This window comes from Ipomoea nil, unplaced genomic scaffold (assembly GCF_001879475.1).
Source record: "Ipomoea nil cultivar Tokyo-kokei standard unplaced genomic scaffold, Asagao_1.1 scaffold2662, whole genome shotgun sequence".
Taxonomy (NCBI): domain Eukaryota; kingdom Viridiplantae; phylum Streptophyta; class Magnoliopsida; order Solanales; family Convolvulaceae; genus Ipomoea; species Ipomoea nil.
The window spans coordinates 2,158,571-2,186,196 of record NW_017619090.1 but is presented as its reverse complement, the minus strand read 5'-3'; the positions used below and the strand labels follow the sequence as shown (position 1 = coordinate 2,186,196).

Below are 27,626 nucleotides of genomic sequence, written 5' to 3'. Positions count from 1 at the left end.
TGATTCAGTGACTATTGTGAACAAAGGATATGATATGGTGCTAGTTAAGATCTTGACAATATTTGTGGCTTTGGATCTATCAAATAACAAGTTCCACGGCAATGTCCCGGAAGAGATTGGGGAACTAAAATCACTGGTTGTGCTCAACCTGTCACAAAATGTCTTCGATGGGCGAATTCCAATATCATTGGGAGAGTTATCTCAGCTTGAATCTTTAGACTTCTCAAACAATAAATTTTCAGGGACGATTCCTCCACAACTCACCAGTCTAACATTCTTGGAAGTATTGAACTTGTCTTACAACCAACTAGGTGGCCACATTCCTTTGGGGAACCAATTCAATACTTTCACGAATAGTTCCTACATAGGAAATGCAGGACTGTGTGGAACCCCACTCTCAAGAAAATGCAGTGGAGATGATGATGTACCGGTAGCACATGATGAAAACTTGGAAGGTGAAGAAGCCATGTTTGATTGGAAGTTTGCAGTTGCAGGATGTGGGTTTGGGTTAGTTGTTGGGTTAACAATCGGGTTTACATTCTTGGCTGATTGGATTATTAAATGGGTCATAAAGCAGCAGCAGAAGAAGAGGCAGGCAAGAAGAAAGTGCAATTAACAATCCTAAAAGTGAAAAGATAGCTTTTGTTTTGTGTTTACATTCCCCAAGCCAAGGTTGTCTCATGTTCTTATCTGCTTAGTGTATTGCTTAATCCCTTAGCTTGTTAAGTTAAATAGTACATCTTCCTCTGTTTCAAAGTATTTGCATTTACATAATGCTTTCGTTAAGCTAAATTGTGCATAAATTATGTTGTACGCAGTTTCTCAAGCACCTTTTTTTAAAAGTAGTTTTAATTACCATTTATTTGGTATTTGCATCAAATTTTGATTATTTTAATACTCAAATTTTATGGATCAATATTTGAACAAATATTATAAACAGATGTTGCGACTAGGCACTCTTTTTCTTTTTTTATTGTTGTTATCATTTATTGTGTTGTTACATTGAATTTTTCAATACAAAAGAAGAAGATCAGAGAAGACAAAGAAAGTTAAATTATTTTGGGACAAATACCCTCTAGAGCAAGTAAGTGCTTAATGCCTTAATCCCCTTTGGAGGAGTCCAAAAGAATTTGGAAACCATTGTCTATATGATTATGGAAGTTCACCAATTGGTCAACACAAGTGTTGATTTCGTGATGAATATACTTAAACAAACAATGTCAATTTCTATTAAGCAATTCTTTGATTATTTCACGATTAAACGTGTTAGAGACTCATCTTCCTATATCCTTATTAATTTTGTTGACACCTATATACAAGTCACTCTCTAAATAAACATGTCTAAGTATCATATCCTAAGAATTCTTACTGCCATTAAAGATTTAAAGATAGCCTATAAATATGTTGTTAGGCCATTAAATATGTTGTTGTGAGGTATATAAAAATTGAATATATTATACATTAAAATTGAACCTTCGATATATTAAAAATAAATTTTGACTCTATTTGGCAGAACTTATTTTAGAGTTAGAGCTTTATAGCTTATTTTAAACTACAAATAAGCTATAAACTTCATTTAGTAAAGCATTGGGGGTTAAAATAATAACTTAATTATTTTGAAATATTATCCAAGTAGAATTTCAAAATAAGCTACTAGTTTTTTATCGTCTTTATCTTTTTTTTTTTAATCTTTAATAATCTATAAAAATGACACTACACCATCTATCCTTCATTAATTAAAATTCTAATATTTTAGTTTATCATTTTACTTCTCCAGGCTCTCCTACTCCTAGCCTCGACATATATGTACAAGCTCCTCCAATGTAGAAGATAGGAGTCATATGACCGCTACCTTCCAAAATGAAGTCTCTAACATTGGTTTGTATGGGTATTGATTCAGAGACTTCAAGTAATTCAAGTGGTCCTTGGAAAATTACTTCTCTGTACAAGGTTTAGATTTGTTTTTATTTTTTATTTTTTATTTTAATTTTGAACTATGATAATGTTGAAATTGGGCGCTATAGTTAACGATGGCAAGATATAGTTATTTATATCAACATTTGTATTTTGTTTATTGTTTTTTTTTAAAAAAAAAAAAAAGTTTTTTGATGGATAGATACCTAGCTATGTTACAAAATAATACATATGTTCCATAAAATAATCTGTTACAAAATACTTGGTAATAATTTAGGGTGTGACGGATGTGACGGCATAGGTAATTTACCTATGCTTACCTATGACATTGCCATCTTCTGTCTTCTTCCTTTGAGGAAGGCTTCTTCATGCATCTTCTTCTTCTTCTTCTTATATATCTTCTGTCTTTTCTTCATTCGAGGGATCTTCATGCATCTTCTTCTTCTTCACGCCACGCCATAGACTCCTCGATGCTAGTGTTTCTATTTTTGTTTGTGGACTTGTTGCATCAATTCTTCTACTATTATGTTTAGACTTCATCGACAATGATGAAGCAAACAATGGTGAAGATGCAGTCCTTGAAATCATCTATTTCGACAAAACGAGCAGCTGAGGATATTCTGCCTCTATAAACTGAAATTGCTTCACTTATTCAGACTCCGGCCATCAGCAGAAACTCCTCTCCAGGCTCTCCTGCTCCTAGCCTCATCATATATGTACAAGTTCCTCCCATGGAGAAGATAGGACCGCTACCTCTCAAAACGAAGTCTCTAAAACTTTTTTGTATGTGTATTGATTTAGAGACTTCGAGGAATCCAAGTGGTCTTTGGAAAATTGCTTCTTTGTACAAGGTTAGAATTTTTATTTTTTAAATTTTGGACTATGATAATGTTGAAATAGGCAAATAACTATACTTAACGATATGATGATAAAGTATAGTTATTTATATCAACTTTTGTAATTTGTTTTTTTTTTTTTTTCAAAAAAGTTTTTGATCGATGGATACCCATACCAATGTTAAAGTTTAATTCTTGTAGTACACATTATTTCATAAGTATTACGATTTTTTTTCATAAGTATTATAGTTTTCATTATGAGTAATTTTTCAACTCCTAAATATTACATTTTAATTTTAAATTTTTTGTTCTCAAAAGTATCATATTTCATTGCATGTAGAAGATAATGCTCCGTAGCTTGAGTCCTATTTCTTTATTTCGTGTTTACATCTTGTTCATATGTGTTTGTGTTATTTTGTGTAGTTACCATAGTCTTAACTCCGTTATGATTTGCTTAGCTTCTTGTTGGTTTCCTTATGCTAGTGCCTAGATTATTGCGATTGCATATTGCGTGTCATAACTCCTATGTTACTCCTATGTTTTATGGTGAGGTGAAGATTCCTAGGACAAAGTTTGTGCTACCAAGCTTACACATAATTGATTTGTCCCCCAATAATTTCATGGGAAAGTTGTTTAAATATTTCTTGCAAAGTTTGACTGCAATGGCTATGGGTGGGGAAAACAAATCACTACCCAGCCTCATTGGAAACCATGATAAATACTATCATGATTCAGTGACCGTCGTGAACAAAGGATATGAGATGGTGTTGGTTAAGATCTTGACAATATTTATGTCTTTGGATCTGTCAAACAACAAGTTCCATGGCAATGTTCCAGAAGAGATTGGTGAGCTAAAATCATTGGTTGTGCTCAACCTGTCACAAAATGTTTTCGATAGGCGAATTCCAATATCATTGGGAGAGTTATCTCAACTTGAATCTTTAGATTTCTCAAAGAATAAATTCTCAACAGTGATTCCTCCACAACTCACCAGTCTAACATTCCTGGCAGTATTGAACATGTCTTACAACCAACTAGCCGGTTGCATTCCTTTGGGTAACCAATTCAATACTTTCACGAATAGTTCCTACATTGGAAATACAGGATTGTGTGGAACCCCACTCTCAAGAAAATGCAGTGAAGATGATGATGTACCAGTTGCACATGATGAGAGCATGGAAGGTGAAGAAGCCATGTTTTATTGGACGTTTGCAGTTGCAGGATGTGGGTTTGGGTTAGCTGTTGGGTTAACAATCGGGTTTACATTCTTGGCCATGGATTATTCAATGGGTCGTAAAGCAGCAGCAGAAGAAGAAGCAGGCAAGAAGGAACAAGAAGAAAGTGCAGTTAACAGTCCTAAAAGAAGATAGCATTTGTTTTGTGTTTACATTCCCTAAGTCAAGGTTGTCTCATGTTGTTATGTGCTTAGAATATATGCTTAATGCCTTAGCTTGTTTTGTTAAATAGTACATCATACTCTGGTTTAAAGTATTTGTATTTGTATTTACATACTTAATGCTTTCGTTAAGCCACTCTTTATTAATGGATTATCTCAGGATTAAATGTTTTAGACTCTCATCCTCCTATATCTTTATTAATTTTGGTGACACCGATATGCAAGTCACTCTCTAAACCAGCATGTCTAAGTATCATATCCTAATCTTACGGTCCTTAAAGATTTAAAGATAGCCTATAAATATGTTGTTTAGGCTCAAAGCAATACTAACTCTGAAAGTAAAACACAACCATTTGCCATGGCTATTCCTCACCACTTTGAAAGTTATGCCAAATTTTGATTAATTTAATAGTCAAACCATTTTCTGAATTTTTTACATTTGGACTTAAAGTATTATTTAAAAGGAGTCGAATTGTTTCCACTCAAAATTTATTTTTTATTTTTTAAAATCACTCTAACGTAATAAACTTGTCCTTTAATATCTTAGGGACATCAACAGGCAAATTATACCGTGCACCAGGACGCACAATGCATTGTGCGTTATGACCCAAAACGACGTCGTTTTGTATATTTTGCATGTCTTAAATTCTTTAAAAAAAAAAATTCACATGTTTCGAATGTACAGAATTGTATAATAGAATGCACAAAATTGTATAATATGATGTACAGAATTTTATAACAGAATATACATAATCTTTTTTGAAAGGATAATACACATAATCTAACATTATACATAATACACATAAATTCTTAACATAATACACATAAACTCTTAACATAATACACATTTAAAAAAATTCCATATTTCGAATGTATAGAATTATATAATAGAATGTACAAAATTGTATAACAGAATGTACAGAATTTTATAACAGAATGTACAGAATTTTATAACAAAATGCACAGAATTTTATAAATGCGTCAATTTCCCACACAACTTAATAAAACGACGTAGTTTTGGAAGGCGCGGGGCCCACATTACTATGTGCGCTGTGGTGCACGGTATAATGATTGACATCAACCCTTCTCCATGTTGGGAGGCAAATTATAATATGGACTATTATCTATTTTGAAATGTGAATCACTAATAAATATTTATTTATAATATAGTGAATGCTAGTTTTACGTGGTATATAAAAAATAAATATATAATACATTAAAATTGAATCTTTGATATATTAAAATTAAATTTTAACTCTATTTGTTAGAGCTATTTTAGAGTTTGTGCTTATAGCTTATTTGTAGAAAAGCATCAGGAGTTTAAAGTAATAGTTTATTTTGAAACCTAATTCAAGTAGCATTTCAAAATAAGCAACTCTTTCTATCTTTTTATCTTTTTATCTTCTTTTTTTTTTTCTTTAATAATCTATAAAAATGATACCATCTAACTTCATTAATTAAAATTTGAGTTAATACCCAAAATCGTCATCGACTATAATGGTTTTTCTCAATTTCGTCCTAAACGACTTTGGTGACCTAATATCGTCCCAGACTTTTGTGTTTCGCTCAATTTAGTCCCAGACTTTTGTGTTTTTGCTCAATTTAGTCCCTCATTTGTTATTCTGTCCATTTGGTGTTAAATAAATAGACAATTCAGTAATTTTAATATTGGCATCTCTTTACTCATAGACATGTGAACTGCGAAATCCCATTTTTTTTTACGAATTACTCCCAGAATTACTCCTAAAACTGCGAATATAAAATTTGATTTGCAGGTCCGGGAGTAATTCTGGGTGTAATTCGTACAAGAAAGAGGAATTTCGCACTTCACAAGTTGAAAGTAAAGAGAGATCAATATTGACATTACTGAATTGTCCCTTTATTTAACACCAATTTGACGAAATAACAAATGGAGGACTAAATTGAGCGAAACACAAAAGTCTGGGATGATATTAGGTCACCAAAGTCGTTTAGGATGAAATTGAGAAAAACCACTATAGTCGAAGACGATTTTGGGTATTAACTCTTTAAAATTTTAATATCTTAGTTTATCCTTTTATTTATTTTTACACATATCAGCTAATTTAACAATTAATATTACCAAACATTTTAATTTCAATTAGTTAGCTTATTAGCTATTAGTTTTTCAACTTTTAACTTTCAGCTAGTTTTTTTAACTAAACGTGCCAAAAAAAGAAAAAAGTCTTTATGTCAATAATCAATTTTACAAGTGGACCATGGTCTAAAGTATTGATTGTTGTATGGATAGTTGAGAGATAACAAATTTTTATGCGGATCATAAAATAAGAGTTAATATCATCTGAGGTCTTCCGAGTATGGTGGTGTCGCCATATTTAGTCCTAAACTTTTAAATTGACCATTCGTGGTCCTCTAACTTTTGAATTCGACCAGCTATGATCTTTCCGTTACTTTAAGCCGTTTAGGCCATGAAAAATAAGGATCAAAACGTCTTTTAACATTTTTTATCCGCTTAGGCCCTATGTCTGATCTGCCAATCTAAACTTGATCTCTAGCTCATCTTTGGCTTTCGACATTTGTATAAGAACTACTATGAGCACGAGGATCTTCACTTCAATTTTCGTCCAACTTATTAGTGCCCAATTTTATATATTAATCTCTCTCACACATACGCACAAAAGAGAAGAAATCCAACTGTGCAAGATAAACTTCAAATCATTTAGAAAAAGAAATCTTAAATTGAAACGTTAATTAAACATCAAACCAGAAAATATTAATAGCACATAATGGGTGTATTCAAGAATTCTTGAAAAAAGGCATACAAATCAAAAACAGGAAAATAAGATCAGTAAAAGAATTAGGAAAAAATGATTACTTCAAAGAAAGAAAAATCCCTCTCAGGCTCGGCGGACATAGGATCGATTGATGCGATGCATATTCTGATTCGGTTTACGTCGGAGCTTGATTGCAAGAAGATTTTGACGAAGAATCAAGTGGTCAATGAGGGAAAGCTGGTCTGATTCGTCAGGTGGGTGCCAGACTGGAATACGCAAAGAGACTTCCCAGTAGCTGCGATATGGATATATGCTTTTACCTAAGCTACCTTATCATTTGTTTGATGCTCAGATTATTTGTCTGATTTGTGCGCCGGTGGGAAAATTGTTGACGTTGGATTCTTCTACGGTGAGGCGAAGAAGACCGAGCGTAGCCAAGGCTAAGGTAGAAATTAATTTTTTGAAACCATTAATTGATAAGGTTTGGATTGAAATTGTGGCGGAGGAAGGAGGAACTCAGGGATTATGGCAAAGATTAGAGTATGAGTTGGTTCCCTTTTACTGCTCTATATGCAATCGCCACAAATCGAAAGTCTATAAAAGGGGGAAAATTTTGAGGAAGGTAGCAGGGGTGGCGCCGGAGGCTGGTGATGCAACGGTGGAGGCAGGTGGTGAGTCAGGGGCTGCGAATAATTGGATAAACAATGTCAAAAGACTATTATATCCTTAGATTTCACGGTCTGAGACGAAAAAGTTTAACGGAAGGACCACCGCAGGTCAATTTTGAAACTCGGAGGATCACGAATGGTCGATTTGAAAGTTTAGGACTATAGATATTGGAACAACTAAATTCGAGGGACCTTGACTGATATTTACTCTTTTTAATATATTAAGAGTACATTATACAAATTATGTAATTTCACTACTCAAAATATACTCTGTATATTATTAATATACTAAAAATACATTATTTGTGTACTGAATATATATTATTTGATAGTATACAGAACAATGTACTTTCAAATAATATATTTTATGTACAAAAATAATGTACTTTTTATTTGTAGTCCACACACCTATGTGAACCATGATCAAAATAACGTATCTTGAGAGACTACATGAGTTCTTGAGAATGCAACGAATTATGGGCCATCAAAATAATACTACATGGGCTCAATAATGGGAAGCCCAATCAATTCTTTTGTTTAAATATAATCATTTATTTTAATTTATTTAATTTAAATAGCTTTGTTCTATTTTATCAATAGTTATGTTGTGCATCCGTATGCACCATGCATGGTGCATACGGATGCCAACGTCGTTTTATTAAAAAACGCGTGTCTCCTTTTTAAAAAAATTCAGGTTCGATTCCTAGCAACAATATTATATTGTTCATTCATTTTGGAATTTTAGTTCATAGATTATGGAATTATAGTTCTTTGATTATGGGATTATAGTTCATTGATTATGGAATTGTAGTTCATCGAAATTTTAGTTTATAGATTATGGAATTTTAGTTCATTCATTCTGGAATTTTTAGTTCATAGATTAGATTATGGAATTATAGTTCATCGATTATGGAATTTTAGTTCATATGTTGTTGCTGGGAATCAAACCTGATTTTTTTTTTAAGGAGAGACGTGCATTTTATTAAAACGACGTCGTTTTTGCATCCGTATGCACCATGCATGGTGCATACGGATGCACAGCATAATTTGCCCTATTTTATGTGCCTTAATATATTAAGTTATTTATAATTCAACTATAAGAATTTCTCTAATAATATATATTATATATTAGGGTCTTAATTAAGTGGTGCAAATTGACTAGGCTTACTAAGTAGTTTGGTTAGACTGAATAACTACAAGTAGTTATTCAACCGTTTCGTGCCGATTTTCCTCCTGCAACCGTTGTTGTTACGCCATTATCCCAGGTGTCCACAACGGAAGGTGAATCGGAGTTGGCATTGCGACGAAGCTGGCATTGCACCAGGAGGGACAGTGGAGGCGAGGCTGGGTTTTCCCAACAACGTCGCTGCTTGTTCTTCTCCTTCAGGCAACGCCCGCGACGAGCTACTGCTACTCCATCTCCGTGCTGCTCTTAGAGTCGACGGCGGGCTGAGGGCAGTTGGCGGGGTGCGACGGCGTTGGTTTCCGGTGATGGCAGTAGACTGACGATGACGAACGCATGACGTAAAGGAATGTCGAGCGTAGCAGATTGTGGCCTGGCCAGTTGCGTAGCGGCAGACAGATGGCGAAGGCGTTGGTGTTGTGACGAGACCAGGCGGTGGAGGCGGAGCTAGGATTGCCCGATGATGTCGCTACTGCCTTGCTCTCTTTTAGGCGACGGCCGCGACGCCGACGACCACCTTTTGCTGCTGTTCTTTGGAGCTGCGGTCTCCTTTCATGCCAGGTTGCTAGGGTTAAAGTTATAGAAGAAGATGATGAAGGCAAATGGTTTGTGCCGGGTCTGGCCCAATTCGACCATACCTGGATCATTTTAAAAAAAAAATGACATGTTGGGCATGCTTTAGTTTATTGGGCAAATTATTGTATGGACCATGATCGACATAGCTGTGTGGACCATTGTAACACCCCGTGTTACGGCCTTCAATCCCGGATTAATTATTTAATTAATCCCATTAATAATAATTAAATATGATTTAATTATGTTAGGTTTACCTTTAATTAATTAGTAAGGTCCACCATGAACCGTGGACCCTTGCCCGAATAAGAATCTTAAGCCTGTTAGGAATAAAGGAAGTAGGCCTTTTACTATTCAGATTATGATTAGGATCCTCTTTAATTAATATAGTCCACTATGGACCATGGACCCTTATCCCTAAAACAAGCCCTAGCCCTATAAGGAATAGAATTAGTAAACCCATACCATTCAGGCCCTAACTAGGAGTCTTAAATATATAAATAGGGAACTTAGGAGGCACCTAGAATCCCCACCACAATAATCTCTCACCACCCAAAGAGTTCCAAGAATCCCCTTAGGAGAAATCAAGAAATCAAGAAAGCTTAAAGAAAGATCCTTCATAGCCAAGGAATTAATTAAGGCTAAGAGGTAACCCATGTCTCAACAAAACCTATTTTCATAGCTATGATTCCCCCTTAGGGTTTCCCCCATATTATTGTGTATTGGCGAGATATGATGATGATTATTGATGTTTGACGTGATGATCCCATGAGGGATCTTGATAATCTTGATATTGGGAGATTCTTGATGATTATATGGAGTTCTTGATGATTATGTGTTGTTCTTGATAATTGTGTGATGCTCTTGATGTTTATGTGTTATTCTTACCGAATCTTGCAATTAGAAGACGAACCGTATTCTTGTTGATATAAAAGTGATTAGAACCCTAGGTTGTATCGTATGATCTTACTCTTGGATTATCGGGTGGGGAAATCGCATGTTTGGGTGTTGATTATATTTAGAAAAGCATGATAGGTTATGTGCCGTTCGTTTCTTGTATTTGATTCGTTAATTGTCTACGTGTTGTCGTTAATTGCGTTGAAAAGTGTCTAAGCATGGTTTCGGGTTCCACAACGGTTCCCGGGGCGTAAAGTGAGTGAAAAGAGTCAGTGGGGGTAGGGGACCGGCCACCTACCCACGACCGTGAAACACCGCCCGGCAGCGGGTAGCCGGCGGGCGGGCAGCTGCCCGCCGGCGACCCGCTGCCCGGAACAGTAATTCCGGCGGGCAGCCGGCGGGTGGCCCCCCACCCACCGGCTACCCGCTGGAAATTCCCCCATCTCGGGATCCCGGCTTCCCCGTTTGACGTTCCCCCGATCCCCGTGGTGTCCCAACGGACTCCGTTCATCGTGCCTATGTCTAGTTTGATATTTCGGGTGCCGTTCGTAGGTTTACGAGTCTATTACATTGCATGCTAGTTGAATTGGTATCCCGTTGACCTAGGCGGTAGAAGTATGAACCCCTTAGGACTATTCTTAGTATGTGATGGATCACGCATAGGTTTTGTTATACGTTTTCTCCCCCTTCCTAATGTGTAATGTGGTTTGCATGTGCTTGCTATGTGTTATGTGTGTGTGTTACCCCAATTCGGTTGTGATCGGATTGGTTATCCTGAGCTGCGGTTCAGAAGCTGGCTGCGGTCAGATTGATACTCTTGGGCTGCGGTCCACCGTTTGGTTGCGATCAAACGTTTCTATATGAGCTGCGGTTCGTCCTTTTTCCTGGCTGCGGTCAGATGACATTCTCTTGGGCTGCGGTCCACTGTTTGGTTGCGATCAAACACTATGATGAGCTGCGGTTCATCGGTCAGTTGCGATCGACCCCTCCGTGTTGTGATACGGGGCAGGGTGTTGCGGGGCCGTGTCAGAGCTATATGCGCTGACCCTCATGTATGGGCATGCGATTTGTCCTGTGGCGCCAACAAAGTGTGTTATGTGTTGTGATAGGGACGAGTTGTGATTACGAGTGTCTTGGGGGATGTGACTATGGGATTTATATTGGGGATTGTTCATGTTGGGTTATGATCATTGTTTATGCTTTGCCTTATCTGCCTTATCTGTTGTGAACTGCATATGCTCGTTATAACTGTTGCTTGTGTCTGGCCTTATCTGTCGAGTCATTCCCGGTTTTAAAGCTAGAGTTCGTAGGATATATCTTCATGCTCAAAATGGTTTTCGTATATCTATATATATCTCTATATGTATTGTATTTCAACGCGTTGGAGTGGGTTACCAGCATCTCTCGCTGAACAGATATATTTGGCTTTCAGGCACAGAGGACTAGAGCACTGGAGCGCGCTAGAACTGGAACGTAGAAGTAGATTAGTTTCCCTTTTCGGCCTGCGCGCCATATTATGCATTGTGTTTCAATGGATACTAGTTAGACAACCTGTGCACTTGGGTTCTCTAGCCCAGGTGTGGCATAGCACCCCGTACACTTATGATACACTTTGGGATGTAATGAGATATTACCTCTATTATATAAGCTTAAAATGTCTTAAAAATCTGGGGTGTTACAGTTGGTATCAGAGCTTAAGTTTGACCCTAGGATAAGACTCTTAAGACCGGACTTTAGGACACTAGGCTTGAACTCTAGGTACTTAGGAACATAGGATCCAGGAACCTTAGGACGCGCAGTGAGATTGTGAAACCTACACATAACCTCCCCTCACTTCATCCCTCTCTAACTTAAAGGAACCTCCCCCTACGCTTACCACACCAGGTAAGGGTGCGAATAGATAAGTTTACTTCCACAACTGGGTAACGTACACTTACCCGATAAATCGCCTCGTCCTAACTCCCGTCAAAAGACTTGACAAGGACCCTGACCAAAGAAAAGGAAGATTTGGATGACTACTAAGAAGAGGCGTTACAGTCAGGACTGCTAAAAGGGACGGACTGCAATACGCACCAACCCAGGGTAACCACGATAACTCCCGAGTCAGACAAATGACATGCACCTTCCGACAAGTTGCCTTATCTCGGCAAAACCCGGGTTGCGGCTACAACAAACAGGAAGGAGAACTAGGACACCTATTAAAGTAGCGAAGGAACGACACCATTAGTCGAATCCTTGGATGCAAGGTAAGTATATCGCGACACCTTGCGACCCCACCACCCCAATTTAAAATATCATCCGCCCTGAAACCCCAGCATCTTGATACCCCTATTTGTTGAAAACTCCCACCCCGAATCCTTAATTACCTTAAGAGCAAATTCGCAACCGTCATGACCTTGCTCACCCTTTGTTGCGCTTAACCCAAACCCTCGGAAACCCTAAATTGTTATTGCCCTTACTCTAAGTTCATATCCCCACTCCATTTGGAAACCCTGTTAAAAACCGTAGAGCAGCATAAGGCCCTTACCCTGCCCAGGGGCGTGAAGAACCGACATTCATTGATTCAATATTAAAATAAGTTGTTAGATAGGAATCGGCGAAGTAGGTGGAGGTTACGAATACGTATCACCCCACCCTTGCACGAAAACCGTGAAGGCTTCACGAGAAACCATAGCCTGTACGTACGCCACCGAAGAATGCCATGCGTTGACAAGAGCGGGTAAACAAATACGTTCAATGTGTCAGGGGCCCTCACTACAGAAAACATCGTCAAATAGGTGCAACAGGCCGAACCTCAAGGAGGACATAAAGCCTTGCTAAGAATTTCATCCACCAAGAAAGGGATGAAACCCAATAGAACAAGAAAGACTAACCTGAAACCCCCTTACCCTTAAGAACCCTCGGCAAGGATTATGAGTCAAGACCTAGGGGTTTGACCCACTAAACCGACTGGGTCCAGACTTCTGGACATCCGAGGGGAACGTGCACGGAAACCATCACGAGAATTCCCTTGGAAGCCATAGAGACGAAGGGGACTTCGACACGGGAAGAGAAGATCAAACGAAAATCTTAGAATCAAACAAAGCCAAGGAAAAGGGATCACCAGTTCGACTGCACGCCACAACCAAGCCCCAAACAGGCATAATCACTCGAAGCCAAGAGTCCTTAGCCCCTTTCCCTCCCCTTGCCAATCAAGTACCATTTCGTTAAAGAATCCGTCCTATCACTCCAAACCTCACTCTTGATCCCTCATTACAGACAAACCCGTACAAGGTGGCAACCTTCCTTCCTGTATTACGACCTTGAGACATCGACCCTATCCGCCCCTCGACTTTGAAACCTAGCCCTTGCACTTCTTACACCCCTTTAAACCCAGACCAAGAAAACATAGATATATATATGTATGTATATCTACCTCTAGAACTCGTGCTTAAGGATCAATGAACATTGTACGATGGGTCATCCTATGTATCCAAGTCCCTTTTATTGTGCACAAGGGCATGAGACTTGTCAGGACATGAATCTGTGCATTTTTGGGGTCTTTCCCAAAGGAATTGACTATTCCTAGTCACTTTCCCGTGGGTCCCCAACGGGTCCTTGACGGGACCTTGGTGGGTCCTTGGCAGGAGCTTGGCAGGCGGACGACCGCCCACCTCGCGCCCACTGGTACAATGTGCTGATTTCTTAACCCCTCATTTTATTGATTTGTGGCGCACTTGTGTGCCTCGATTGAGGAATGTGAGTCTTGGGTAAGGAACCATGGACCACCCAAACATAGTGTCCTACGTAAAAGACCTTGACGCATGAGACACCATCGGGAAATCACAACCAATTACATTGCACGAGTAATTGAAATCGGATCCTACGATACAACCGACTAGGGATGTTTGGCGTAAAGGATTGCGCAAACCAAGGAGGCGAGTTGAGAACTCGTACTAAGAACCCACGAAAACCTTAAAAGTCAAAATGCTAAGGAGGGACCGGGACTCCTCCAAACCATGGACATCGTTCGAGCAAATCAGAGGACTCCTTACAAGTTTTATGGAATCAAGAACTACGTAGCCCATGGTGCTAAGCAAAAGGGTGAAGAACACATTCGCGCCAAGACTTCAAGGGTCATTAAGGACCCACAAGGAAATAAGGTGACTCGTAAAGTCGCCGAGTCATCCCACAACGAGATTTGGTAACCGACTGCGCTTTAAAAGAAAAAGGGCACGCAAGGACACCTTCATCATTAAAAATAACACAAACAGGGCACAACAATGCCGAACCTCGGGTAAGACATGAAGTCTTACTAAGAATTTCATCCACTAAAAAGGAGATGAAATTCAATAAGGAGAGAAATTCAACCCAAAGTCCATCGACTCCCAAGAGACTTTGGGAAGAATTTGGGAAGTGCGCCCTAAGAGATTGGCTTGGTTGACCCAACTCGGTCAAGACCTTGGGCGCATTAAAGAAGTAAGTGTTGAAACACCACGGGAAATTCCCTCAAGAAAGAAGAGAAGGATGAAACCTTAGCCTGGGAAGCAAGGTCTAACAAGGATCTTAAAGTCAAGCAAGCACCAACACCAAGGAAGGAGGATCATCAGCTCGTCGGCGCATCGTGATCAAAGCATCTAACCAGATTATTCACTTGGGATCGAGAAACCTTAACCCATCCTAGCCGAATTCCTTTCCCTCCCTCGGAAAATCGGCTCCTTCCTTATTTCAAAACCCTTTCTACCCTTCAGACCCCATTCTCAATCCCATGTTTTAACGATTCCATACAAGTGGCAACCTCACAACCTAAGTTGCAACCTCGAAAACTCGATCCTAATTCCTGAATTCACCGCGTCCTCAAGTTTCAAACCCACTCTCTTAGCCCTGTAAACCTAATCGTTCCCAAAAACCCAACACACATAGGCGTGCAAGTATACAATTTCCCCATGGAATACCTTCTCTATAGGACCACGGTTCTTCTCTTGACTCGTTAACCCTGCAATGATTTCCAAGCTTCGGGGACGAAGCTTCTCGTAAGGGGGGGAGAGTGTAACACCTCGTGTTACGGCCTTCAATCCCGGATTAATTATTTAATTAATCCCGTTAATAATAATTAAATATGATTTAATTATGTTAGGTTTACCTTTAATTAATTAGTAAGGTCCACCATGAACCGTGGACCCTTGCCCGAATAAGAATCTTAAGCCTGTTAGGAATAAAGGAAGTAGGCCTTTTACTATTCAGATTATGATTAGGATCCTCTTTAATTAATATGGTCCACTATGGACCATGGACCCTTATCCTAAAACAAGCCCTAGCCCTATAAGGAATAGAATTAGTAAACCCATACCATTCAGGCCCTAACTAGGAGTCTTAAATATATAAATAGGGAACTTAGGAGGCACCTAGAATCCCCACCACAATAATCTCTCACCACCCAAAGAGTTCCAAGAATCCCCTTAGGAGAAATCAAGAAATCAAGAAAGCTTAAAGAAAGATCCTTCATAGCCAAGGAATTAATTAAGGCTAAGAGGTAACCCATGTCTCAACAAAACCTATTTTCATAGCTATGATTCCCCCTTAGGGTTTCCCCCATATTATTGTGTATTGGCGAGATATGATGATGATTATTGATGTTTGACGTGATGATCCCATGAGGGATCTTGATAATCTTGATATTGGGAGATTCTTGATGATTATATGGAGTTCTTGATGATTATGTGTTGTTCTTGATAATTGTGTGATGCTCTTGATGTTTATGTGTTATTCTTACCGAATCTTGCAATTAGAAGACGAACCGTATTCTTGTTGATATAAAAGTGATTAGAACCCTAGGTTGTATCGTATGATCTTACTCTTGGATTATCGGGTGGGGAAATCGCATGTTTGGGTGTTGATTATATTTAGAAAAGCATGATAGGTTATGTGCCGTTCGTTTCTTGTATTTGATTCGTTAATTGTCTACGTGTTGTCGTTAATTGCGTTGAAAAGTGTCTAAGCATGGTTTCAGGTTCCACAACGGTTCCCGTGGCGTAAAGTGTGTGAAAAGAGTCAGTGGGGGGTAGGGGACCGGCCACCTACCCACGGCCGTGAAACACCGCCCGGCAGCGGGTAGCCGGCGGGCGGGCAGCTGCCCGCCGGCGACCCGCTGCCCGGAACAGTAATTCCGGCGGGCAGCCGGCGGGTGGCCCCCCACCCACCGGCTACCCGCTGGAAATTCCCCCATCTCGGGATCCCGGCTTCCCCGTTTGACGTTCCCCCGATCCCCGTGGTGTCCCAACGGACTCCGTTCATCGTGCCTATGTCTAGTTTGATATTTCGGGTGCCGTTCGTAGGTTTACGACTCTATTACATTGCATGCTAGTTGAATTGGTATCCCGTTGACCTAGGCGGTAGAAGTATGAACCCCTTTGGACTATTCTTAGTATGTGATGGATCACGCATAGGTTTTGTTATACGTTTTCTCCCCCTTCCTAATGTGTAATGTGGGTTGCATGTGCTTGCTATGTGTTATGTGTGTGTGTTACCCCAATTCGGTTGCGATCGGATTGGTTATCCTGAGCTGCGGTTCAGAAGCTGGCTGCGGTCAGATTGATACTCTTGGGCTGCGGTCCACCGTTTGGTTGCGATCAAACGTTTCTATACGAGCTGCGGTTCGTCCTTTTTCCTGGCTGCGGTCAGATGACATTCTCTTGGGCTGCGGTCCACTGTTTGGTTGCGATCAAACACTATGATGAGCTGCGGTTCATCGGTCGGTTGCGATCGACCCCTCCGTGTTGCGATACGGGGCAGGGTGCTGCGGGGCCGTGTCAGAGCTATATGCGCTGACCCTCATGTATGGGCATGCGATTGGTCATGTGGCGCCAACAAAGTGTGTTATGTGTTGTGATAGGGACGAGTTGTGATTACGAGTGTCTTGGGGGATGTGACTATGGGATTTATATTGGGGATTGTTCATGTTGGGTTATGATCATTGTTTATGCTTTGCCTTATCTGCCTTATCTGTTGTGAACTGCATATGCTCGTTATAACTGTTGCTTGTGTCTGGCCTTATCTGTCGAGTCATTCCCGGTTTTAAAGCTAGAGTTCGTAGGATATATCTTCATGCTCAAAATGGTTTTCGTATATCTATATATATCTCTATATGTATTGTATTTCAACGCGTTGGAGTGGGTTACCAGCATCTCTCGCTGAACAGATATATTTGGCTTTCAGGCACAGAGGACTAGAGCACTGGAGTGCGCTAGAACTGGAACGTAGAAGTAGATTAGTTTCCCTTTTCGGCCTGCGCGCCATATTATGCATTGTGTTTCAATGGATACTAGTTAGACAGCCTGTGCACCTGGGTTCTCTAGCCCAGGTGTGGCATAGCACCCCGTACACTTATGATACACTTTGGGATGTAATGAGATATTACCTCTATTATATAAGCTTAAAATGTCTTAAAAATCTGGGGTGTTACAACCATGAATACCATGTACATTTTTAATATACTAAAAATACGTTATTTGATAGTATATATAAAATAATGTACTTTCAAAAAATGTACTTTACATACACAAATAATGTACTTTAAGTATATTAAAAATGTACTTTTTATTTATGGTCCACACAACTATGTAGACCATGGTCCATATAATAATGATTGAGCTAATTGGGTTTGCTTTAGTATTTTCCTTCCTCAAATATGAGCTTCTTCTACCCTAATTGTTCAACTTTAATTTCCCCTTAATTCATTATTAAATTATCATTCAATTTGGGACAAATATTAAGTTTTAATTTTAACTAGTATTTGTCCTGTGCGATGCACGGAAAATATGTTATAAAAATATACCCTATATGAGGTTTATTCATATATAAAATTTTTGTTATTTAATAATTATTATGTGTGAATTCCTATGATAAAATTATGAACATAAATATATTTACAATTAAAATAATATTTAAGGTGGGTGATTACTACAAATCTTAAATTATATTAAAAATTTAGTACATCGTATTTAATATTACAAATTTTTAAGAACTTAGTAAACTACAATAGTAATTGAATTACAATTTTAGAGTCACCACGGATCAAAATTTTTAGACCTTTGAGATTTCTAACTCTAGATGTAGCAACATACAATTGACCTTTAAAGACCAAACAATTATTTATAAATATAAATGACTATTAATCATCATCACCATTTAAAACAAAATAATTGTAACAATAATTGCTCACCAAACCATATGGATATATTATAGTTAAGATTTCAATTGTTTTTTTAGAGTTAAAAATGATTTTCAAGTGTTAACATTTACTTTTCTTATCTGGTTTGTCCTTCACTTTTGTGTTCTTTTCCCTTTGATATTTTATAAATAGTTTTCAGGAGTAGTTTTCCCTTTGATATCTGGTTTGACATCATTTTTAATGCTATATTATTATTATTTTTTTTTTGCAAAATTCACTATTTCCATGTAATTATATGGGTAATGTATCAGATTTTGTTGTATTGCACTAAACATTTTCTTCACTTGTTTCCTGTTATATATCATATGTTTTTCACACATATAAAAAGTGTTTGCTAAACTTGCTAAATCTTAACTATAATACCAACATGTAATTATAATACCAACATTTAACCATTAATATCAACATTTAATTTCACAAGACCATATGGAACTTGCTAAATCTTATCTATAATACCAACATGTAATTAATACCAACATTTAACCATTAATATCAACATTTAATTTTCACAAGACCATATTGCTTTATCAAATTTAATGTTAAGGTGCATATTGAATTGTCTCAAGTTTTACAATTTGTGGTTAATAATATATTAATATGCAAAATCAAAGCATGCAATGTATATTTATTAAATAATTATTTTATTATTATAATTATACGTTCATAAAAGCATGCATTAATGTTAGATTTAGCATATTATTAACTCATAAATTCATTATTAAAATATCATTCAATTTTGGATTCTTAGGCCAATTTAGGACGTTACGGTCTATTAAGACAGCTTGTTTTTTTTTTCTTCCTTAATTTTGAGCATATTTTAGTATTATGTGTATTTGGGACTTTAAAACCTATTTTGAACTAGCTATTTGGGACTGATCTTGGGTAATTAAAGTATGGATCCCACCATTATTGATTGATATTTCAATAATAATTATACTCATTTTGAGTTTATAACATGTTTATTAAGTTTTAATTATTACTAACTATCATATTTTGGTATTTTTCTTTGGTAATAATATTAAGTTTAATTTTGGGTCTATTTCAATACTAGACCATTTTCCATCCATGTTATAATTCACTTGGCCCATTGAGGTTTATGAGCATAATTTAAGTGATTAAGTGGGCAAATTATGCCGTGCAACCGTGTGCACAATGCATGGTGCACACGGTTGCAAAACGGCGTCGTTTTGATTAAAAACGACGCCGTCCGACTTAAAAAAAAAATCATTTTCAATTGCCGTTAACGGCGTTATGCTATGCATAATTTGAACTATATATCCAAAATTAATGAACTATATATCCACACCGGTTACTGGTATTTTGTTTTGGCTTATGGCAGTTCGCTGCGTCTGTGTATTCAGAATGAATAAACTATATATTCAGAATAAATGAACTATAAATTCAGAATTAGTGAACTATATATCCAGAATTAATGAACTATATATCTAGAATTAGTGAACTATAAATCCAGAATTAATGAACTATATATCCAGAATTAGTGAACTATATATCCACACCGGTTACTGGTACTCTGTTTTGGCTTATGGCAGTTTGCTGCGTCTGTGTATTCAAAATGAATGAACTATATATTCATAATTAGTGAACTATATATCCACAAAATGCATAATACCTGTAGAAGAATTAGACCTCAGTTGACAATGGTGAGAAAAAACATTTGATTGGTGGAGTTAAACGGTGCCACTAACGGCACCGTTACTCCACCATAGTGAAACAGCGTCGTTCGTAACCGTGTGCACCATGCATGATGCACACGGTTACACATCATAACGATTGGATTAAGTACTATAATTATTGCATTGGTCTGTTTTGAGACATTAAGGGGCCATTTATTTCACGGAATGTTAGATTATCTTACGAAATGTTAGATTTCGAAATGAGGGTAAAGAACCAGTGAATATGTTTTCACTAATGTCTAACTCAATAATACTTGTGAGGTTTGCTAGTGACGATGGGATTAAAGTCATTAAACCCAAGAGCTTGCAGCTAGAAATATCTTAAAATTTTTAGTGACTGGGATTTCCAATGGACTCCAGAAATTTTTCTTGAGAAAGTGAAATTTCTTGCAAATAGGTGTGTTTTGTAAACTCGGGAAACTGGCTACTCAGAAGGGGATTATAGGATATGTCAATGGTTTTCAATTTTGGAAGGAGAAAGACATTTTCTGGCCAGAAGACAGATTGTTATAGATAAGTTGCAAATAAGACAGAGATTTTAGTGTTGCAAATGAAGGATGGATAGGACCATTGAGACCACAACGGGACAAACTTAAAACATCAAGCTCAGGCACTGCAGTAGAGGATAAGACTTGAGACCAGTTAGAGGCTTAAGCTGAGAGGTCTACACCATCAAGATACACCTCTTTTAAAGGATTCAAATTCATAATAAAAGATTCAAGATTTGGTTTTCTTAGCTCAACATAAGCGGGAATCCAAGAAAGGTCAAGAGACACCAACCTCGTCAGCAGCAAAATTCCACAAGAATCTGACTAGAGAAACTGGTAAGCGAAAGGTTAAGGTGAGTCAAATTTCTCAATTTCTCGAACCCAGATGGAAATGGAGTGTAGTTGAAAGCGTTGCAAGCAACATTAAGAGTTTAAAGATGGTGAAGATTGAAAATGGGAAAATATGAAGCGACGACATACTGAAACCGAGGTCGGGTCCAATGACATAACCAGCTGAGTCACATGAAACGCCATCGATCCCAAGTATAACAATCCTCCTCCATATTCAATGGCTGTGGGTGAGGAATACAAATCACTATCCAGCCTCATTGGAAAGCATGATGAATACTATCATGATTCAGTGACCATCGTAAACAAAGGATATGAGATGGTATTGGTTAAGATCTTGACAATATTTGTGTCTTTGGATCTGTCAATTGAAAACTAAATAGTTAGGTTTATCTATAGGGTAGTGTATGTTCATGAATAGGTGTCAGTTATGGGTAGTTACTTGGGTAGTTATTTACAGTTATGTCTTTGTGTATATATATGTACTATGTTTCTGTATTAGAAACAGAGAGAATACAAATATAATTTCAGTCTTATATACATTTCCTAGTCCTTGATTCTTCATATTGCTTCTGCCTAACTGGCGGGTGGTATTATTCTCCAACCGCCAGGCCATTCCATCTTCCAAATTCAACATGGTATCAGAGCCTACTTTCCTAAGGCATTCCAAACATCAAAATTGTATTTTTCAGTCGCATGAACAGTAAAGGCATTCCAAACATCAAAATTGCATTTTTCAGTCGCATGAACAGTAAAGTTATTGTTCACAGAAACCCTAAATTTTCAAATTACTTGCTTTTGGTGAGTTCTTTTGTCAAATTGGTGTTACCCATCCCTTCTACCGTCTTCGGCGAGCCTGACCCAGCAAGCGGCATCACCATCTCCGACCGCATGCGTCGGCGGCTCTACTCCATTCCTTCTATGCCTGTGATGTATTTCTCCGGTGAAAATTCCAGATTGTTGTTTTGCCCTTCTTTGGACCTTTTGGTGAAGTTTGAAGGCTTTTTGGGTTTGTTGCCAACTTCTTTCCTAGGTGCTTTTGGAATAACCGTATTTGTTTCTTTCGGTATACCATATTTATTCCCTAGGGTTTTCAAGTTCGGCACCTTTTTTATTTCCGGAAACCTCTTTTGTTATTCACTTATCCTATAAGAGGTATAAACAACAATCATGTGGTTTTCTCGGTATTCATACAACAATCATGTGGGCTCTACTACCTCCCATTTGCTGCTCTGATTGGTTTGCTCTGTCGTTCGTAATGAAGATTGTTGTTGGAAAATCCTAGAGTACTTATGTTGCTGTGAAGGTGTTCGTGTCAGTTTGTGACAAGCTTCGTCCTTGGTGCCTACATTCCCAAGGGTTGTTTATAGCATTGTTCCTCCGAAGCCATCCAGCACTGTTATTCTCTAGTTGCTTTTAATCTTCATTTGTAATGTAGAGCGTATGTTTTAATCCAAGCTTGGAACTTCTAGATGTTCCAGCTTGAGGGGGAGTGTTGAAAACTAAATAGTTAGGTTTATCTATAGGGTTGTGTATGTTGATGAATAAGTGTCAGTTATGGGTAGTTACTTGGGTAGTTATTTACAGTTATGTCTTTGTGTATATATATGTACTGTGTTTCTGTATTAGAAACAGAGAGAATACTAATATAATTTCAGTTTTATATACATTTCCTAGTCCTTGATTCTTCATATTGCTTCCGCCTAACTGGCGGGTGGTATTAATCTCCAGCCGCCAGGCCATTCCATCTTCCAAATTCAACATTCCATGGCAATGTTCCAGAAGTGATTGGTGAACTAAAATCATTGGTTGTGCTCAACCTGTCAGAAAATGTCTTCAATGGGCAAATTCCAATATTATGGGGAGAGTTATTTCAACTTGAATCTTCAGATTTCTCAAAGAATAAATTCTCATAGACGATTCCTCCACAACTCACCAGTCTAACATTCTTGGAAGTACTGGACATGTCTTACAACCAACTAGCCGGTCGCATTCCTTTGGGTAACCAATTCAATACTTTCACAAATACTTCCTACATTGGATATACAGGATTGTGTGAAATCCCACTCTCAAGGAAATGCAATGAAGATGGCGCACCAGTAGCGCAGAGCACAGGATGATGAGAGCTTTGAAAGTGAAAAAGCCATGTTTGATTGGAGGTTTGCAGTTGCTGGATGTGGGTTTGGATTAGTCGTTGGATTAACAATCTGTTTTGCATTCTTGGCCAAATGGATTATTAAGTGGCTCGTAAAGCAGAAAAAGAAGAAGCAGCAGCAGCGAAGAAGCTAAGGAACCAGAAGAAAGCACAGTTAACTGTCCTAAAATTTTGTTTAATTTGTATTTACATTCTAGGAGCCAAGCCAAGGTTGTCTCATGTTGTTATGTGCTTGGTAATTGGTATATCTAACGCCTTAGGTTGTTAAGTTAAATAGTATCCTTCTTATTTTCGGCATCATTCAAGACTATTCCTTAGTCGCCCAATATTTTCACCTTTCCTCACTTCGCACCCCAATCTCTAGCCATTCAAGATTGTATTGTGCTCCTTTGCCCCTCAAACTTTTCGCATTTTCTCACTTTGTACTCAATCCCCTTAGTCTTTGCACTCCAACTCTCTAATAAACTTTGCTTTGTAGCCTAGTTTTCGCCCTACAGTTTTTGCTCCATAGCCCAATTCGCACCCCAACTTCCTTAATTAGCCACTTGTTATATCATGGACATAGGTCCTCCTAAATTATGTATTTTTAATATTAAAATTGTCAACTTCTAGAATATAAATTGTATTTTTAAGTTTTAAAAATTTGTGAATACAATACAGGGTCATCACAAATTATGAATTTTTAATAGGTAAATTGTGAACATTTAATATATAAATTGTTTATCTTTGGATCTGGGTCCACAGAATAATTTGCTTTAATTTTAGCAACAATCGTTTGTTGTTTAGTTCGCGTTACAAAAGTTTTTTTCTTTTTACTGTAATGCATGTGTGTGTACATCATGTTATGTGTTTCTGTACATCATGTTATGTTATTCCGTACATTAAGCGTAAGGATTCTGTACCTGAAATTGATTAGTAGTTGTATAACACAAAAGATATTGTGTGTCTTATTTTACGAATTTATGTCTTGTATTATGAAATTATGTGCTTATATGACATAAATTATTTACATAAAATCAGATCTGAGAATAAGTAAAATAGAAAACATGTATATGTATCTCGTAGTAAAATAGAAAACATGTGTGTGTATATCATGTTATGTGTTTCTGTACATCACGTTATGCAATTCTGTAAATTAAGCATAATGATTCTGTACCTGAAATTGATTAGTAGTTGTATAACACAAAAAATATTGTGTCTTATTTTACGAATTTATGTCTTGCATTATGAAATGATGTGCCTATAGGACATAAATTATTTACATAAAACCATATCTGAGAATAAGTAAAATAGAAAACATGTATATGTATCTGGTAGTAAAATAGAAAACATGTGTATGTATATCATGTTATGTGTTTCTGTACATCATGTTATACAATTATGTAAATTAAACGTAAGGATTATGTACCTGAAATTGATTAGTAGTTGTATAACACAAAACATATTGTGTCTTATTTTACGAATTTATGTCTTGTATTATGAAATTATGTGCCTATAGAATATAAAGTATTTACATAAATCAGATTTGAGAATAAATAAAATAGAAAACATGTGCAATATTTCTTGGTTGGGGTTACTTCAAATAAAGTGCACCATGAGCATTAGGATTTGGAATAGTCACTTTGAAGATGCGTACTTGTAATATTTCTAAGTTCCCAGAGATCTTGAAAGGCCTTGGATTTACAGTCTCTCGCCCTTTCTGATAATGATGAGGATTGTATTGATTAACCGAAAACGAATAATAGTCTGTACAATACTAATATAGAAGACAAGTATAAAGAGTTCTACTAGACTACTAATACTAGAGTCCTAACACTCCCCCTCAAGCTCAAGGTGGAGCATTCGAAATATTGAGCTTGTCCCGAAGCAATGAAAACCGAGCAGATGCAAGTGGCTTGGTGAAAATATCAGCTAGCTGGTCCTTCGTGGAAATAAAATGAACCTGCAACTCCTTTTTGGCAACCTTGTCTCGAACAAAGTGATAATCGATTTCAACATGCTTAGTTCGTGCATGAAAAACCGGATTAGCACAGAGGTATGTTGCTCCCAGATTATCACACCACAGCCCCGGCGCAGCTTCCGGAGGGAAGCCAATTTCGCGCAGCAAAGAAACCAACCATGTGACCTCCGCCGCCACATCAGCCAGTGCCTTATATTCGGCCTCAGTAGAGGACCGCGCCACTGTCCGTTGCTTCCGACAAGACCAAGCAATTAAATTAGACCCCAAGAAGACGGCAAACCCACTCGTAGACTTTCGGTCATCCGGATTACCTGCCCAATCCGAATCCGAGAACGCATGCAATGCAAGAGACTCCGACTTGCGAATACATAGACCCATACCAAGAGTGCCTTTCACATACCGCAGAACACGTTTCATAACCGCCCAGTCCGCAGTGGTGGGCGACTGCATGCGTTGACAAAGCCTGTTAACTGCATAAGACAAATCTGGCCTAGTCACCGTCAGGTATTGAAGAGCACCCGCAATGCTACGGTAGTGAGTAGGATCAGCAAACGGAGTAGAATCATCAACATCAGACCGAGCCACCGAAACGGGTGTAGAAACCGGTTTACAGTCAACCATGCCTGCACGTCTAAGAATATCCTGTATATAACGCCGTTGAGACAGAAGAATACCATCAGATAGTGACATCGTCTCAATGCCAAGAAAGAAAGACGGGGGTCCCATGTCCCGAATCTTGAATGTACGCGCAAGCTGAGCCACAAGCCCATCAACACGGCTCGAGTCCGATCCCATGACCAAAATGTCATCCACATACACAAGAAAGTAAAGCTGCACACCACTGACAGAATATATAAACAACGAAACGTCAGTCTTGGACGGAACAAAGCCAACAGAGATCAGGAAGTCATGCAATCGGGTAAACCAGGCACGAGGAGCCTGCTTCAGTCCATATAATGAACGCTGTAGATGGCAAACATAATCAGGAACAGACTTGTCCTCATAACCAGGCGGCTGACGCATATACACTGTCTCCGCCAGGTTACCGTTCAGAAAGGCGTTGTGGACATCCAGCTGACGAATGGACCAACCACGGGAGTGAGCAAGTGACAGAAGAAGGCGAACCGTGGTTGGCTTGACCACCGGACTGAAAGTCTCAAAGAAATCCTTACCAGCGACCTGATTAAAACCTTTGGCCACCAGACGAGCCTTATGTCGCTCAATAGACCCATCAGCATTCCGTTTCACCCGAAACACCCACTTGCAACCCACAACATTCATACCTGGAGTGTACGGGACCAGAGTCCAAGTCTGGTTGTGTAGGAGAGCATTAAACTCAGCATCCATGGCCTCACGCCATTCCGGATGCGCAACAGCCTGAGAATAACATGTCGGCTCGGGTGTTGTAGCGGCAGAAACGAGAGCCACATGCTCCTGCGGGCCCCGACTCCTCGTTGCCATAACATGAGAGGGCGGACCTGCCACCTTGTTCTTACTACCACGAGGTCGACCCCGAGAAGCTTTAGGGACAGCCGAAACGGTCCGTTCAGTGGAGACAGAGTCAGCCGGACCCGCGGGCATATCCGGAACCGGTGTATCATCGACAGGCTCCATAACTGAAGAGGAGATAGGCACGATGGGGGCAACACCCCACGGCACCACTGGAGGCCGAGACACCACCTGCGAAGCAACAGATCTAGCAAAAGGAAAAACGGACTCATCGAATCGCACATGGCGACAGATAAAGACCTTATTAGTGACAGGATTCATACAACGATAGCCACGAAAAGAGTCAGGATACCCTAAAAACACACAAGGAGAAGAACGATATTCCAATTTATTACGGTTATAGGGACGCAATAAAGGAAAACACAAACACCCAAAGACACGCAAAAAGGAATAGGACGGAGGAGACCGGTGCAAACGAGAGTGAGGAGACTCATTATTTAAGACACTGGTAGGCATTTTATTAATCAAGTATACAGCAGTCTCAAACGCATAGTCCCAGAAACGAGATGGGACAGACGCTTGAGCCATCAGGGCCAAGCCAGTCTCAACTATATGCCGATTACGGCGTTCTACCCGCCCATTCTGTTCATGTGTGTATGCACAGGACTGCCTGTGACGAATGCCAAGAGACTCAAAGGTAGAGTGAAGTTTCTTATACTCTCCCCCTAAATCAGACTGAATAGAAAGTATTTTCTGTGAGAACGAGCGCTCAACGAGTGACCGAAACCGTTCAAATATGGAATATATATCAGTTTTTAAGCGCATCGGATAAAACCAAATAAAACGGGTAAAGTCATCCACAAACAAAACAAAGTAACGAAAACCATTCACAGAGTGCACAGGCGCAGGGCCCCAAATATCAGTATAAACCAATTCTAGTACACGGGTAGTTTTAGTTTCAACACGGGGCAAAGGAAAACGGGATGACTTCCCTAACTGACACGAAGAACACAAACGAGATAGATCACTAGAATTAAAACTACTAACACCAGAAGACTGCAAAATCTGACGAAGAACCCGAGTATGAGGGTGACCAAGCCGCT

The 27,626-nt window shown here is 38.6% G+C and overlaps 2 protein-coding genes across 2 annotated transcripts; both read left to right on the top strand.

The window, feature by feature from the left end:
• Positions 1–21: 21 nt before the first annotated feature.
• LOC109154870 (receptor like protein 30-like) lies at positions 22–23,362 on the top strand. Its single transcript, XM_019302610.1, has 2 exons — positions 22–672; positions 23,325–23,362. Exon 1 carries the CDS (start codon positions 35–37, stop codon positions 614–616), a length of 582 nt encoding a protein of 193 aa, XP_019158155.1. The 5' UTR covers positions 22–34; the 3' UTR covers positions 617–672; positions 23,325–23,362.
• On the top strand, positions 3,413–4,120 carry LOC109154948 (receptor-like protein 12). The gene has a single exon (XM_019302676.1). It carries the CDS (start codon positions 3,413–3,415, stop codon positions 4,118–4,120), a length of 708 nt encoding a protein of 235 aa, XP_019158221.1.
• Positions 23,363–27,626: the final 4,264 nt, after the last annotated feature.

What these genes read in the sequence shown, in the direction of transcription:
- LOC109154870 (XM_019302610.1), top strand. Translation starts at nt 35, where the DNA reads ATGGTGCTAGTTAAGATCTTGACAATATTTGTGGCTTTGGATCTATCA.
- LOC109154948 (XM_019302676.1), top strand. Translation starts at nt 3,413, where the DNA reads ATGGCTATGGGTGGGGAAAACAAATCACTACCCAGCCTCATTGGAAAC.